This window comes from Coregonus lavaretus, assembly GCF_964263955.1.
Source record: "Coregonus lavaretus genome assembly, chromosome: 7".
In the NCBI taxonomy this organism is placed as follows: Eukaryota; Metazoa; Chordata; class Actinopteri; order Salmoniformes; family Salmonidae; genus Coregonus; species Coregonus lavaretus.
Genome location: NC_139994.1, coordinates 29,764,918 through 29,781,064, shown reverse-complemented (window position 1 = coordinate 29,781,064; position 16,147 = coordinate 29,764,918). Strand labels below are relative to the sequence as shown.

General features: G+C 45.9%; 1 protein-coding gene across 1 annotated transcript in view; it reads left to right on the top strand.

Moving 5' to 3' along the window:
• Nucleotides 1-16,147, top strand: part of LOC311132497 (microtubule-actin cross-linking factor 1, isoforms 1/2/3/4/5-like) — a 235,581-nt gene that overhangs the window by 128,368 nt on the left and 91,066 nt on the right. The window contains exons 14-35 of the mRNA XM_084165778.1: nt 425-719; nt 876-1,004; nt 1,219-1,296; nt 1,721-1,882; nt 2,030-2,134; nt 2,395-2,490; nt 2,889-3,014; nt 5,429-5,581; nt 8,071-8,225; nt 8,565-8,691; nt 9,591-9,774; nt 11,182-11,348; nt 11,529-11,707; nt 11,801-11,939; nt 12,124-12,317; nt 13,363-13,522; nt 13,785-13,868; nt 14,191-14,298; nt 14,411-14,509; nt 14,644-14,754; nt 14,900-14,991; nt 15,162-15,297. Of these exons, the coding sequence (XP_084021904.1) occupies nt 425-719; nt 876-1,004; nt 1,219-1,296; nt 1,721-1,882; nt 2,030-2,134; nt 2,395-2,490; nt 2,889-3,014; nt 5,429-5,581; nt 8,071-8,225; nt 8,565-8,691; nt 9,591-9,774; nt 11,182-11,348; nt 11,529-11,707; nt 11,801-11,939; nt 12,124-12,317; nt 13,363-13,522; nt 13,785-13,868; nt 14,191-14,298; nt 14,411-14,509; nt 14,644-14,754; nt 14,900-14,991; nt 15,162-15,297 (3,079 nt within the window). The remainder of the gene's footprint in view (nt 1-424; nt 720-875; nt 1,005-1,218; nt 1,297-1,720; nt 1,883-2,029; nt 2,135-2,394; nt 2,491-2,888; nt 3,015-5,428; nt 5,582-8,070; nt 8,226-8,564; nt 8,692-9,590; nt 9,775-11,181; nt 11,349-11,528; nt 11,708-11,800; nt 11,940-12,123; nt 12,318-13,362; nt 13,523-13,784; nt 13,869-14,190; nt 14,299-14,410; nt 14,510-14,643; nt 14,755-14,899; nt 14,992-15,161; nt 15,298-16,147) is intronic.

Sequence of the window (16,147 nt, the reverse complement as noted above, 5' to 3'; positions counted from 1 at the left end):
ATTTCACATTCTTAAAATAAAGTGGTGATCCTAACTGACCTAAGACAGGGAATGTTTATTAGGATTAAATGTCAGGAATTGTGAAAAACTGAGTTTAAATGTATTTGGCTAAGGTGAATGTAAACTTCTGACTTCAACTGTATATATATTTATATTTATTTTTTATTATATTATTAGGCTTGGTTAAACTGTATGAACCACAAGCATCAGTGTTGTAAATGTGACACCACAACAGTACTGTGTTTTGAATAAAGAGATGTTCTGTGGAGCAACAGTGGAGGCCCACTGTTGGGTCATGACTAATTCACTTATGGTTCTCTTCTGAAGGGTAGGTTGACTGTTTTTGTGTATTCGGTGTGTCACAAGAAAAAGGAGTCTCTTTTTTTGTATTTTGGGGGATTTGAACACATTTGTTTCTCTCCAGAGTGTCCTGTCTAAATGAGGAGCTGGTCTCTCTACGGCTCCAGTGCTCCAGCATCTACAGGAAGGGCCACTTCTCCCCAGTGATGGGGGGAGACCGGACGGCCCCGCGGGGGAGCGACAGTGGTTTCTCCCTGTCCACGGGGGCCCAGACCCTGCTGGGGGCAGTGGGGGTGATGGGGTCAGCCCTGCTCAGGAGACCCATGTCCCGCTCTCAGCTGGTGGCAATGTCATCCTCGGAGGACGAGGGGAGTCTCCGGTTCATCTATGAGCTCCTGGGATGGGTGGAGGAGACACAGGTAAGAATGAAGGGGTGTAGGTAGATGGAGGGGAGGGGGATGGAGAGATGGAGGGAGGGGGATTGATAGTTGGAGGGAGGGAGCTGGGGAGGGAGGGAGGGATGGATGGACGGGAAAAGGGATCCATGAGTAGAACTGATTGTGTATGTGTGTTAGGACATGCTGGAGCGTGCAGAGTGGGGGGCAGACCTGCCCTCTGTAGAGCAGAACCTCCAGGACCACCACAACATCCACACTGCCGCGGAGGAGCTACTGCACAGCCTGAAGGAGGCACGGAACTACCAGGTACGTGCGCACGTGAAAACACGCACGCACACTAATACATTCTAAAACACACATTCTTAGACACTTCAACATCCACTGTACATGCTAATACATATACTGTAAGTAGACATTAACATACACTGAAAAGACCTGTGCATATAACATGACACTCACAAACCTAGTAGAAAGACACCGATAATGCTTTATTAAGGCTTTCTCATCTCTTCCTCCTCAGACGAAAGTGTCTCGTAACTTCAGGAGCAGTTATTCTGACACTCTGGCCAAGCTCGAGCACCAATACTGCAAACTGCTGGTGAGTGGGAGGACTTTTTTCGTCTGTGAATGTGTCTGAATGTGTTTATGTAGGGTGTGTGTGTGTGTGTGTGCACCCCATTGTTTCCCAGTGTGCCCACATTCTCAGTTAATCCCATCAGGGTGTGACTGAGCTAGCTAAATGCTCAGAGAAGCTAGCGAGCGTTAAGCAAGACAGAGTGCAGCCTTCAGAAGCACCAGCTTCTACCATATAGCCCCTTCATCAGCCCTGAAGAAATAAATGGATTCTCCACAGCAGGGAGTTCACGTGTGTGTGTGTGTGTGTGTGTGTGTGTGTGTGTGTGTGTGTGTGTGTGTGAGAGAGAGAAAGAATGTGTTTGCCTCTGAAATAACCTAAAACTCCTCGTAAATGTGTATAGAGCTAATACCTAGTAACATTACTTCATCCCATCCTGTCTTCACAGGAAAACTCATCATGGCGTCTGCGCTGCCTGGAGAGCCTGCATGCGTTTGTGTGTCGCTGTACAGAGGAACTGATCTGGCTCAACGAGAGAGAAGAGGAGGAACTGGCCTACGACTGGAGCCACAACAATACCAACGTCAACGCCAAGAAAGAACTATACGCCGTGAGTGGACAGGGATAGATACAACACACACACACACACACACACACACACACACACACACACACACACAGAATACACATTTTGTAGACCGTTTTACACAGATATTCCCCTGTGTGCGCTTCTGAATGCTCTGTCATCCTCTCTCAGGGAATGAGGTCAGAGCTGGAGGAGAAACAGGAAGTGATGCATTCTCTGCAGGAAACAGCTGACCGTCTCTGTCAGGAGAACCACCCGGCCAAACAGACAGTGGAGGTGAGGTTGCCTAGCAACAAAGCCGTTCAAGGGCCTTTCAAAATATTGGCTTTCCATCTACGGTACTTGTCAGTACAAACAGTGCTGCAATCGATGTTCCCCTGAAAATAAGATTGTCAGTATATTTTGTACTTAATGTTTGGGCTGTAGAGCTTATGTGATTCAAATAAGGAGCTTGAGAAATGCATATTCAGGAAGCAACACATGGACTACCCTAACATTCACCCCCACCCCCCCCCCCTGCCCTTCCATTTCCCCAGGCGTACAGTGCAGCGCTGCAGACCCAGTGGCAGTGGGTGCGTCAGCTGTGTGTGTGTGTGGAGCAGCACCTCAAAGACAATACTGCCTACTTCCAGGTAGGAGATTTGAGCAAAGCTTAGCCCAAGTCCCTTTAACACATTATATCTTATACTATTACAGTATACCTGTAATACCCATCTGGTCCGTTACACAATGTCAATTGTTTGTTGCTTTTCACGTAGACACCGTCATAAAAGATCAAGATGAAATAAAATGCACTTTAATTGCCTACATTTAGTTAGTCTATTTACTAACTATCTATGTTTTGACTTGCCCTTAATTGGGAGTGTAAAGCTATTTAATCATCTAAAACCTTGCATGAAAGGTTCAATAAAAAGAGCTGGAATACTAGATAAAGTATTGGATATCTCATAGGGTCGTGCAGCTGTGTATGGATTATATATAAGCCCCTATGCTAATCTCTGTGTTTTACATTGTTATTGCCTCCTGTCAGTTTGTGAGTGACGCACGGGACTGCGAGACGTACCTGCGTCAGCTACAGGACACCATAAAGAGACAGTACACTTGTGACAAGAACAGCAGGCTGGGCAAGCTGGAGGACCTGCTACAAGACTCTATGGTACATTCACTTATTATTCACAAGAGTCTATGTTACTTATGGTGCTGTTGGATCAAACGCACTCAAACTTGTTAAACCAAACCTGATCAAATGCACCTCAATTCCTCCACAAATTCGTCAAAACGCCTACATTCCTGCTAATTCCTCTACTATTGCATGTGACCTATTTAGCCAAACAGAGTTGGCTCTAATCATTTAGGTATCTGCCAGTGAAAAGCTTAGGCACATGATTATAGCTTATCCACATTTAAGACAATAAGCTACCGGTAACTGCCAAAATAAAGGAAATACAATATAAAGTGTCTTAATAGGGTGTTGGGCCACCACGAGCCAGAACAGCTTCAATGCACCTTGGCATAGATTCTACAAGTGTCTGGAACTCTATTGGAGGGATGCGACACCATTCTTCCTATAAAACGCTGTTTCAGACACCCCAGAATCTTCCATAAGTATTCAATTGGGTAGAGATCTGGTAACTGAGACACACACACACACACAGAGCATATGTTTTACTGTCCTTGTGGGGGCCTAAAATTGATTTCCATTCAAAATCTTATTTTCCCTAACCTTAACCCCTAACCCTAAACATAACCCCTAACCCTAATTGTAAACCTAACCCCTAAGCCTAAAATAGCCTTTGTCCTTATGGGGACCGGTGAAATGTCCTCATGAGGAAGAATTTTGTTGAGACTTTGGGGATTTCCGGTACCCACAAGGATAGTAATGCAAACCCCCTATGCTCCTTTGAGACCCCCTTTCAAAGTCATTGAGAACTCTTCTTCTAGCCATGGTAGCCAAAATAATGGGCAACTGGGCATTTTTATCTATGACCCTAATCATGATGGGATGTTTCAGTTTCAATAACTCAGGAACCACACCTGTGTGGAAGCACCGGCTTTCGCTAAACTTTGTATCCGTCATTTACTCGTGTTTCCATTATTTTGGCAGTTAACTGTACATCACCTTGACACTCCTGACTCATTTAGCAACAGTATCTACTGCTAGCTAACAACTACAGTGTTAGCTACAGCAGTAGCATGAGGCTAATGTCATGTTAATACTGTACCCGTTAGCTAGCTACCTCATCTAGTCCCACAGCTGCTTTAGGCTGTCTCAGTCTAGTGAGCGCTAATCTATTCTAGTGTACCTCTGCTGATTCACGGCCCCTGTGGCGCATAGCCACTCTGCCACTGCCATGCCCACCTGACACACAACAGATGGCAAACTGGGAGCGGGCACGGCTCCACGGGCCTGAGCACTGTGAGCAGCGGGCATATCCTCTCTGGGCATAGAGATGAGAGGGTGACATGTTTACACTGATACAAAATATTTTGAAAGTATGACTACGTGGTTTATATCGAGGAGGGAATGGATGGTCACTCAGGATATATACATGTAGATGTGTTTTGCTGCGGTCATGAGTGTTTTTGTTTGTTTGTTGTGTCTCTGTGTGCTAGCCTAATTTCAAGATACCAAATTATAAGCACATCGCTGCGCTCAGTTTGAGCCAGCATGCGTGTGTTTGGTGTGAAAGGGGGTATTAAGCGCTGGGCGGTTGATTAAATTTCCAGTGCCATATGTGTTCTAGTGTGTGCGTGTTCTAACTGGGGGAAGATTAAACAGGACTTTGACAGATGCCTCAATCGCTGTATTCCATAAAAACAACCACAAAAGCCCTTTATTAGACAGACGCAATGCCTTTATGATTGGCTAACTAATGAAGATACAGTACCTCTACCCATTTTACTCACAATTCATACATTCTTTCGAATAATACAAGGCTTAAGGCACTGGGAGAGCTAAGGGCCAGAGTGAGGGAAGCACTAATATGCTAATAGCATTACACTTCAGAGTTGAATTTTCAATGTTAATTCGGCCTGTGTGAAATTCAGCTCTGAAGTGTAATGCTATTAGCATATTAGTGCTTCTCTCACTCTGGGTCTTAGCTCTCCAAGTGCCTTAAGCCTTTAAACTTTAATGAAGCTTTCTGTCAGGAAGTTAGTCCATATTAATGTATTTCTACATGCCACCATGAGGAGTTAAGCTAACACCTTTTTAATGTTTAATGGCTAGCTTAAATGCTAGTGCTGAGTTAGTTAGCAAACATTGTCACAGTGTCACCAATTGGTGATTGTAAGCTAAGCTAATGGGCCCTATTGCTATGCTATTGAGCTGAGGAGAAATTCCTGCTGTACATGATACATTGTGGTACTGTGGAGTTCAATGTAATCAATATGTATGGAAATGAAAGTAAAATAATAGGAAATGGACTAAAGATTGAAAGGGATATTTTATCATGTAAGACTAGACCTATAGATCACACACAGTATTACAAAAGCTTACCGCTTTACTGACTGACTGACGGATTGATTGGTTAATTGACACCCTCACTGACCAATGGCTGTACCCTACAGGAGGAGAAGGAGCAGCTGATTGAGTACCGCAGCTCTGTGGCCAGCCTGGTGGGCCGGGCCAAGACGGTGGTGCAGCTCCTCCCCCGCAGCGCCGAGAGCACCCTGGGAAGCACCACACCCATCCGTGCAATCTGTGACTACCAGCAGATAGAGGTTCGGCACCCCTCACCACACCCACACTATCATGACAATACCAGGTTCCTGTTCATTAGGCACCAAACTGAGAAAAACAGACTCACACAAGGAGAGACTGCGTGGACTTGTCTCTCCCCCCCCCCAAAAAAAATACCATTTTCATTTTCTGTTGCAGAACATTTTGAAAACGTTTTCTGTTATGTGCCCTAGTGAATACGACCCAGCTCACTTTACCCTACTTCACTGAACTGTATTCTTCTGCCAATTGTTCAGTCTCTACCCTGCACAACCCCTCTCAGCCCCACCTATACCTTAGCAATCCAATATGGTGCATTTTCAATCAGCTGTCATCATTGGCTGCTTTCGCCATGCCATTGTTGGTATATAGACCCAGTTCATTTGTCAGCTAAAAAAACATGTTTTCAATAGTTGTTTCAATAGCATTTATTATTCAACTATGAATTTAAACTGTGACCCCCACATAGGGTTTTACATTTCCAGTGTTGATTGTAAGATTGCTGCATTAGAGCTGTTGAAATGTTGTTGTTGCAGCCTAGTAGGGCCACTACACGTCACTAGATATCATTATGCTTCTTGAGAACAGATAAAATGTCAGATTTAGGCAGAATGGGCTCAATTAAACTTAGTATTCGTAATCATGTTTTTGACTCATCTTCTACTCAATATTTTTCATAGGGATATTCAAATGGCCTTTCTTAACGGGTCAACTTTATTGCTTTTCCATTATATCATAATGGAAAGGCAACACTCGTTAATAATCCCCTGAAATAGCCCATGGTAGCCACTCCAAAGTCTAGTAATGATTAATGAGGAGAAGAGAATTCCATTTGGCCACTGACACCCCACTCACCTCACACTCACATGTGAAGCCTCTCTATTGCCCGGCCCAAAGTGCTGTGTGATGCTAGCAGAGAAGCTAAAAGCTATGAATTATGAATTTCTCCCACCTGTGCAGACTCAGGCAAAAATTTGAAAATCTGCATTTCCACTCCTGTAGTGTTGCATAGGGACAGGAGGTGGCTCAGAGACAGCTATTTTAGTTTTGCTGTGTGAGTCTCTCTGGGACTGAGACGGTTTGCCCAGTTAGGCGTGTGCAAGGTATCATGACATTCTTGTCAGGTGGAGGTGCAGTGATCACTGCAGGGGGGGGGGGTGTCTCAATAGTCTTGAGTGGCTTCCTCTACTCTCCTTTCCTTCATCTGCACCTACTAGAAACATACACACACTTTTAGATTGCCACCAACTACGGGCCCCTTTAAAGAAAACGCACAACCCGGTCTAAATGACACTATCCCAAAATAATCTTTCTCTCCTATGTCTTCTCCTTTCTCTCCATCCTACCGTTTCCCATTCCTGCCCTCTATCTCTCCCTCACTCCTGCGTCTCTTCCTCTTTCTCCGTTCTTCTCGTGTGTCCGCTGGGCTGTCAAGGCTAACATTCAGGTATTACTGCCAATGTTCTCCTCTCACCTCAGTGCTCAGCTCTAACACGGCACACCGAATACCCCCTGGTTACTCTACGCTCTTATCGACTGATTTAGGATCAGTTTTTCTTTATCTCGGTTGTATTTACGACCTATATGAGCTAAAGGTCCAGCTCAGTTGGTAAGGGTATGAAGTAACCGCACGACTGAACACAGTATCCCAGCTTATTCAGTCAGTGAGACTATTTTAGGCGCACTCGTAAGCTTTTCTGTACATTTACTTTGCAGTATTTCTGTGTGTGTGCGGGGGATGGGGTGAGAGGGGGGTGGGGCAGGGGATGTTTTAGATGCACAGACCTCGCTTTGCTGCGCTATATATTATTATTATTATTATTTTATTTTGATTATTTTTTACTTCGGGACCACACCGTACTATGCCAAATTGAATCTCTTACTGCCCTAGCGCTCTGTATTTGTTGGCCAGATGTCAACAAATATTGTAATGAGTGTGGGCACATGTAGCCATTTTCAGTCCAAGGGATACTGTTATAGTCCCATGGTTCTTAAATGGCTGCTCTATTCAACATGGCACCGTGGTTTAGTTTCTCTTTCAGTTGTTAGGGCTTTTGCTAACCACATTAAACCCATGAACATCTGCATTTGGTTTGTATTATTTGTTTGTTGCCGTAAAACTTAATTTTTCCATTTGTTTTCCCTCTCCCTCCCCTTCTCTCTATCTATACATCTTCCTCTCCCAATCTTTTCACCTCCTCAACTGTCCACATCTCTCCATATCTTTCTTCATCGATCCCCCCATCTCTTCTCTCCTAATATCTCTCCCATCCTCTCCTCATCTCTCCATCTGTATCTCATCCTCTCCTCATCTCTCCATCTGTATCTCATCCTCTCCTCATCTCTCCATCTGTATCTCATCCTCTCCTCATCTCTCCATCTGTATCATCCCTCTTTTTCGTCTTCCTTCCCATCTCTCTCCTCCAACTCTTTCCCCGCACTCTCTCACCCTCTCTCTCCACCTCCCTCCCTCCCTCACTCCCTCCTGTAGATCACCATCAGCCGAGGTGAGGAGTGTGTGTTGGAGGACAACTCTCAGAGGACTAAATGGAAGGTGATCAGCCCCAGTGGGAATGAGGCCATGGTGCCGTCGGTCTGCTTCACCGTACCACCGCCCAACCAGGAGGCCATGGACACCGCCGGCAGGTACACACACACATAGTACATACACACACATAATAATAATAATAATAATAATAATAATATGCCATTTAGCAGGCTCTTTTATCCAAAGCGACTTACAGTCATGCGGGCATACATTTTTGTGTATGGGTGGTCCCGGGGATCGAACCCACTACCCTGGCGTTACAAGCGCCGGGCTCTACCAGCTGAGCTACAGAGGACCACGAACGTGTGCACACACACACACACAGACACACACACATTCACATATTCATATAAACATATGCACACACGAACAGATCAACACACACACTCACACCTAACCCTGCTGTATATTGAAAGTGTTATTCCAATATGTTCTAGAATGGAGCAGCTGTACCAGAACGTGATGTCTCTATGGCACCAGCTACACGTCAACATGAAGAGTGTGGTCTCCTGGCACTACCTGCAGAAAGACATCAGGACCGTCTCCTCCTGGAGCCTAGACACGGTTTGAAATACTGTTTTAGCTCAATGTGTCAACGTCCAAGTCACAGTACATCTCTATGGTTGACAGAAATATCTTATTGCTGTCGATCTCTCATGTCTGTCTTTAACCACATTTATCTCACATAGCTGTTCAATTTCTTATAGTTTCTTCCAAGCATATGTTTCTCTCTCTCGCCCTCTCTCTTTCTCTCTCGCCCTCTCTCTTTCTCTCTTTCTCTCTCGCCCTCTCTCTTTATCTCTCGCCCTCTCTCTTTATCTCTCGCCCTCTCTCTTTCTCTCTCGCCCTCTCTCTTTCTCTCTCGCCCTCTCTCTTTCTCTCTCGCCCTCTCTCTTTCTCTCTCGCCCTCTCTCTTTCTCTCTCGCCCTCTCTCTTTATCTCTCTTTATCTCTCGCCCTCTCTCGCCCTCTCTCGCCCTCTCTCGCCCTCTCTCTTTCTCTCTCGCCCTCTCTCTTTCTCTCTCGCCCTCTCTCTTTATCTCTCGCCCTCTCTCTTTCTCTCTCGCCCTCTCTCGATTTTCTCATTCTCTCTTTCTTTCTCTCTCTCAAGCTGATATCTCTTATCTCACATGACTTACTTTATGGTGTAATGTCCCTCTGTTGTCATAAGTCTTCCTCTTTCCCCTTCATCTGCTAATATGTTCATATCGACTTCTTACCTATTACCTATGAATAACGTCTTAATGCATGTTAATTAATACACATATCAACATCCATGTTTTTGCACAATGCACTTTAGGGACCACAGTGGAAATAAGTATCTAACTTTATTGTGCTATCCCTGTCATGTTTAAAAAATGGATATACTTTGTGTATATATGCTTTTTTGACTGGCAAATAAAATCAATCAATCACTACTCTTAAATTTAGCTGACGTACACCTCTCTCACCCTAACCCCTCAGGTGCGTTCCCAGCCCCCTGTGGAGAGGGACCAGGCACTGGACCACTTGGAGGCCCACCTGGCTGACTTCCTCTCTGACAGCAAAGAGAGCGCCGTCTTCAACCCCACCGAGAGACGCGAGCTGGAGAGAGACGCCCACACTGCGCAGGAGCACTGCCAGGACCTGCTGGTCAACATGGAGACAGGTAGGTGGACAGATACGGTGTCTCAGTCCCAATTCTCCACCCTTTTCCCTGAAGTGTGCACTTGTTCACTACCGTGCTTGGATTTAAAAGCAGAGGATTGGTGTTGGAGGCCATGCTTCCACAAATCCTTTGGTTTTAAATGCATGAGGGGTAGTGCACATTTCAGGGGAAAGGGTGGGGAATTGGGAGGCAGTGGGGGGTTTGGTTTACTTTTCTCACATATTTACCTATCTTTACTTGCTTGGTAGTATTGAGATTCATCCAAATTATTGATAGTTCACTAAAAAGACGTATGTCTGTTTTGCATGGGGACAGGTAGATTGAAAGAGTGCATCTCCTCAATTACTCGAGTCTTGGCTTCATCCACATTTGGGGCATGAGGGCAACATTGGGGATTCTAATGAAAGGGTTTTGTGATGGTGCGTTGACCCAATTAAGTGGGATGGAAATTCAATTATCTCTCTTGTGTTATCTCCCCCCTCCCGCTCCCCTCTCTCTGTTTACTCTACCCCTTTCTCCACCCCTTCCTCTCTTTTCTCTTTTCATCTACTCTCCCACTCTTTCCACCTTCTCTGTCTCGCTCTCTCTCTCTGTCTCACTCTCTCTCTCTGTCTCGCTCTCTCTCTCTGTCTCGCGCGCTCTCTCTCTGTCTCGCTCTCTCTCTCTGTCTCGCGCGCTCTCTCTCTGTCTCACGCTCTCTCTCTGTCTCGCGCTCTCTCTCTGTCTCGCGCTCTCTCTCTGTCTCGCGCTCTCTCTGTCTCGCGCTCTCTCTCTCTCTCTGTCTCGCGCTCTCTCTCTCTCTCTGTCTCGCGCTCTCTCTCTCTGTCTCGCGCTCTCTCTCTGTCTCGCGCTCTCTCTCTCTGTCTCGCGCTCTCTCTCTGTCTCGCTCGCCCTCTCTGTCTCGCTCGCTCGCTCTCTCTGTCTCGCTCGCTCTCTCTGTCTCGCTCGCTCTCTCTCTGTCTCGCTCTCTCGCTCTGTCTCGCTCTCTCGCTCTGTCTCGCTCTCTCGCTCTCTGTCTCGCTCACTCTCTCTCTGTCTCGCTCGCTCTCTCTCTGTCTCGCTCGCTCTCTCTCTGTCTCGCTCGCTCTCTCTGTCTCGCTCTCTCTGTCTCGCTCGCTCTCTCTGTCTCGCTCGCTCTCTCTCTGTCTCGCTCGCTCTCTCTCTGTCTCGCTCGCTCTCTCTCTGTCTCGCTCGCTCTCTCTCTGTCTCGCTCTCTCTGTCTCGCTCTCTCTCTCTGTCTCGCTCTCTCTCTCTGTCTCGCGCTCTCTCTCTCTGTCTCGCTCTCTCTGTCTCGCTCTCTCTCTCTCTGTCTCGCTCTCTCTCTCTCTGTCTCTCTCTCTCTGTCTCTCTCTCTCTCTCTCTGTCTTGCTCTCTCTCTGTCTCTCTCTCTGTCTCTCTCTCATCTAGTGGAGAAGGATGAGTCTGTCTCGCGGTCCTACCTGTCAGAGCTCCAGAACATTCAACTGCGTCTGGAGGAGGCGGAGCAAAAGCTGATGCGTGGCATTCAGACTCTGCCCCCTGGTAACCTATCGGGCAACCGCGTCGACAACACTGTTCAAATTGCAGAGCATGAGGTCAGTATTGTGCCACAACCCCATCTGCTGGTCACCAGAGTCCTAGCAGTCTTATTCATCTACCAACGAAAAGGGGACCAGCACTAACTTTATTCAGTTGCTTTCATTTCCTTTCATGTTTCAACTTAGTGCTGTATAATGAATATACAAATCAAGACTAACCCTTATTCCCGGTGTCAGAAGCTGCAGTCGGACCTGGATGGTCTGAGGACCAGTCTTGGTGAGGTGTCGCGGCGCTGTGTGAGTTTCTTTGAGGAGAAACCCACCTCCTCTAGTGTTCCGGTGCTGCGCTCTGAACTCAACCTGGCTGTGGAGAAGATCGACAGACTACACAACCTCTCCTCTGTCCACCTGCACAAGTAAGGAGGCCAAACACACACACACACACTCAAAGTACTCTCTCTTAACCAATATACTAGACTATGTATATTGTGCTTCCACCTTTCTCCCAGGTTGAAGACAGTGGATGTGCTGATGCACAGCTTGCAGGCCGCAGAGAGCCAGGTGAAGAGATACGAGAGCAGGCTGAGTGAGGAGGACATCGTCCCTGCAGACACCAACGCCATCCAGGCCCTACAGGAACAACTGGGGGTAAGAGACTGGCAGATACAATGAAAGACCAACATTAATATCGCCCCAAATTCAGATACTGGCTAGTACATAAAAAAAGTTATTAATGCCCACATAGACATTGCATGGACCAAGATTAGGATTTGTTTGGTAGTGAAAGAAGTGTGTCCGTGTACTGATGTTCTGCGTCCCCCCTCCCCTCCAGAAGTGGCAGTTGGAGCTTGAGGACCAGGAGGGGGTGTTTAGCTCCCTGCGGTCGGAGGTGCAGAAGGCCCGGGAGGCGGGGACTCAGCTGAACAGGCTCCACCCAGAACGCAGCCCGGAGCTGGTGCACTACCAGGAGAGAGCCACCCAGCTCACTGAGAGGTGGGCCGGAGTCAAGAGACAGATGGACACACGGTGAGTGGTGGTGGATGGATGGATGGATGGATGGATGGATGGAGTGAAAGTTAGTCATATAATTTTGATAAAAGTCTTTACTCAGTATTTGTACTGTAGGTTTATGCTTAAATTAATATAGTATATCCTTGATGGGGACAGATTAAGAAAACCACCATTCTGGTCAAATGTGAAATCGAGAAGTGCATAGACCAGGGATCATCAACTAGATACCAGCCGCAGGCCAATTCTTTCTTGAGCGGATGGTGAGGGGTCCGGAACATAATAAGAAATAAAAAAATGAGACTGCAAATTGACCGCAAGAAGCCCAAACAGATCTAATATTGAACTAAAACATAATCATTTCAAACCTTGATTACATTTGGGAACATTGTCCTGCGTAGGGTGCCGTCTTTCGGATGGGACGTTAAAACAGGTGTCCTGACTCTGTGGTCATTCAAAATCCCATGGCGCTTATTATAAGAGTAGGGGTGTTCACCCCGGTGTCATGGCTAAATTCCCAACCTTGCCACATTCCATCATGGCCACCTAATCATCCCCCTCATTCCTAATTGGCATATATCACTCCTCACCTCTCCAACTGATCGCTGATGTGTGGTGAGAGTTCTGGCACAAAGATGGTCGCATTGCATCAGAGGTGGGTGCTACACTTTGATGGTAGGTGAGGGGAATTTCACCCTACTATGTAAAGCGCTTTGAGTACCTCAGTAGAAATGTGCTATATAAATCCAATCAATTATTATTATTATTATTATACGATCACTATTATACGATCTCTCTATTATGCGTGGCAATACTTGGGAATAGATTTCCAAAATTCAAATCACTTGATTTGCTCGTGTTTTTACAGTCTTTTATGTTCAACAATGAAAATTCAACAAAAACATATATTTGTATTTATTTATTTTTGCGGGGGGGGGGGGGCAAATAATACCACCCTTGGGGTCGCCATGTTGGGGAACCCTGGCATAGACCCACATCACTGATTGGGTACTTTATTGAATGGTATGTGTTTGTGTGTGTGTCTTTCCCCCTTGTGTTCCAGGCGAGCGGAGCTAGAGGCCCTGGGCTCAGTCCTGCAGCAGTACAGAGATGGTCACTCTGCTCTGATCCACTGGATAGAGGAGACCACTGAGAGACAGGAGAACACCCAGCCTGGAAAGACTGACAGCAAAGTCCTGTCTGAACAACTAGCACAACAAACGGTGAGACGGATGGATGGGAAGAGACAGATAGAAAAAGACAGATCGATGGAGACTGAAAGACCGACAGAAAGAGAGTGTGAGAAGGACTACACAGTAGATAGATATTGACCCAGCCATAGAGAAAGTTTAATAGAAAAATGCTAAATGACAAAAAAAAAGAAACAAAAGACTAATGGCTATTGAAACTAATGAAAGGAGCTGGCTGTTATTGAATGACTTCTGTAAATAACATCTATTCTTGTCGACCCGATTCCCTCCTCAGGCATTAGTAGCCGAGATCGAAAAGAACCAGACCAAACTGGACGAGTGCCAAACGCACTCCAAACAGTACTGCACCTCTGTCAAGGTACAGTACCACCTCACTTTGTCATTGTAATGTAAAGATACGTTTTTGGATGATTGGAAAAGGACCCCTAAGTAAGCATTTCAATGTTAGTCTACACCTGTTGTTTACGAACTATGTGACAAATAACATTTCATTTGATGTCCAAAAATATGATGATTCATGCTAGGTGTTTTTCGCAAGTCATACATTTTAAATTGAGTTGGGCTACAAGGTGTACTGGATACCCAATTTCCACACTAAATGTACTATACCAATACAACAACAAAAAATTACAAAAATCAGTTCGTTGTAACGAAGTTACACGTATCCATGTGTCCATCAGGACTATGAGCTGCAGCTGATGACATTCAGAGCCTTTGTGGAGTCGACCCAGAAATCTACTGTGAAGAGGAGGAGGATGCACTCTTCATCAGACGCCATCACACAGGAGGTAAGGAGAGGGAGACGATCGTCACAATGTAATGTGGCTAATGTTTTTATAGAAATATGTGTCAATATCATTGTGTGAAGCCAAAAGCCAAAATATTGATTTGCCATTCCAGTTCATGGATATGCGCACACGCTACACAGCCCTGGTTACCTTGACGACGCAACACGTCAAGTACATCAGCGATGCACTGAGAAGACTAGAGGAAGAAGAGGTATGTCTCGCTCTTTTTTTTCATTCTCTCTGTTCTGGTTTCTTCAACCTTCCTCTGTGTTGGTGGGATTTATTATCTATACCGCCAATACATTTCTATCACGGTGACATGATCCCTGAACCCCCCCCCCCCAGAAAGAGGTGGAGGAGGAGAGGCAGCAGAGAGTAAGCCAGGTGTCAGAGCTGCTGGGCTGGGTCAAAGGCCTTCAGGGCCCCTCCGCCGAGTCATCCATCACAGCGCAGCAGGTACAGAAATATTAAATGCATTTAGTATATTATGGAATTACATTTTATGCATCTACTGTCTTTCTTCTACCACACTCTCTTAGCCTATAAAAGAAAAATACCAGTGTTTATCACTTTGTTTTAATCATTTGAGTTGTGTTTATAGGCCGTCAGTGAGCAGTTAGCGGCTAAGAAGGAGGAGGTGGCTAAGGCTATCAGGAACACCCAAGTCTTCCTGATGTCTAAACAGGCCAACAAGTAAGTTCAGATTTGTCATACACACATGCATACCACTGTATAAACACACAAAAACTGTATACTCACTCATTAACATCTCACCTTTATCCACACACCACATGCATGTGGCAAGCCCCACCACACACACACACACACACAAGTTCAAACTGACAGAAACGTTTGTCCTCTAGGTTGTCCCCAGAGGAACGTGCCCAGGTGACCTCCCAGCTGGATGAGCTGACGGCCACCTACAGCCAGCTGTGTGACCGTTCCTCTGCCCAACTGCAACAGCTGGAACAAGAGCAGGCCAAAGAGGAGCAGAGAAAGGTAGAGCGGATGGAGGGAGGGTGACCGGGAAAGCAAGGGAAGAGAGAGGAGAAGGGAGGTTGCGGCTAAAACCATAAACTCACTTGCGAGTTGCCAATGCGAGCTTACGATATTGCTATTCAAGTGTGTTGCTCACTGACAATGTCTGTCTGCCTATTGTGAATTTGAGGTTCTGAAATTGAATATTTCCTCGAGCTGAGCGTGTTTGTGTGCAAGCGAGAGTATGTCGCATGTTGTGTGTTGCCCGTCACTGTGTGCATTTTTTGACACCCATCATCACCACCATCATCCCCCATACTGAATGTTGTTGACTCATAGACTTGGTTTGGTTTAACAGCCATTTTGTGTAATTGCATGGAGTGAGCTCTCCCTCACTTGCACTCAACAACCCGCTTGCAATCATGTCACCTATCATCATTGCCATCACCATCATCATCAAACACATCTGCTTAATGGCTAATCTATGGCCCCCGATTGGTATAGTAGTTGTAGAGCCGAAGAAGTCATGCTACCATTTAGCTATAGTAGCTTTTTGATAGGAGGTGCGCCATCAAAGTCCGCCATCAAAGTCACAAGATAGTCACCCATGTTAGAGCACATTCAGTCACCCTTCCATATGCTCCATATCACTTCTGAGCACTCATTTGTAGACAATAGGTGTGACCCTAAATTACAATGGTCATTTACTGTCCCCACACATGTTCCGTAGACTACCTTATGTTTCGTCCATAAACCTACAAAAGCACATACCGTAATTTTCGGACTATAAGCCGCCCCTTTTTTCCCATTTTTCGACCCTGCGGCTTATATAACGGTGCAGCTAATCTATGGATTTTTACAGCTAACGGCC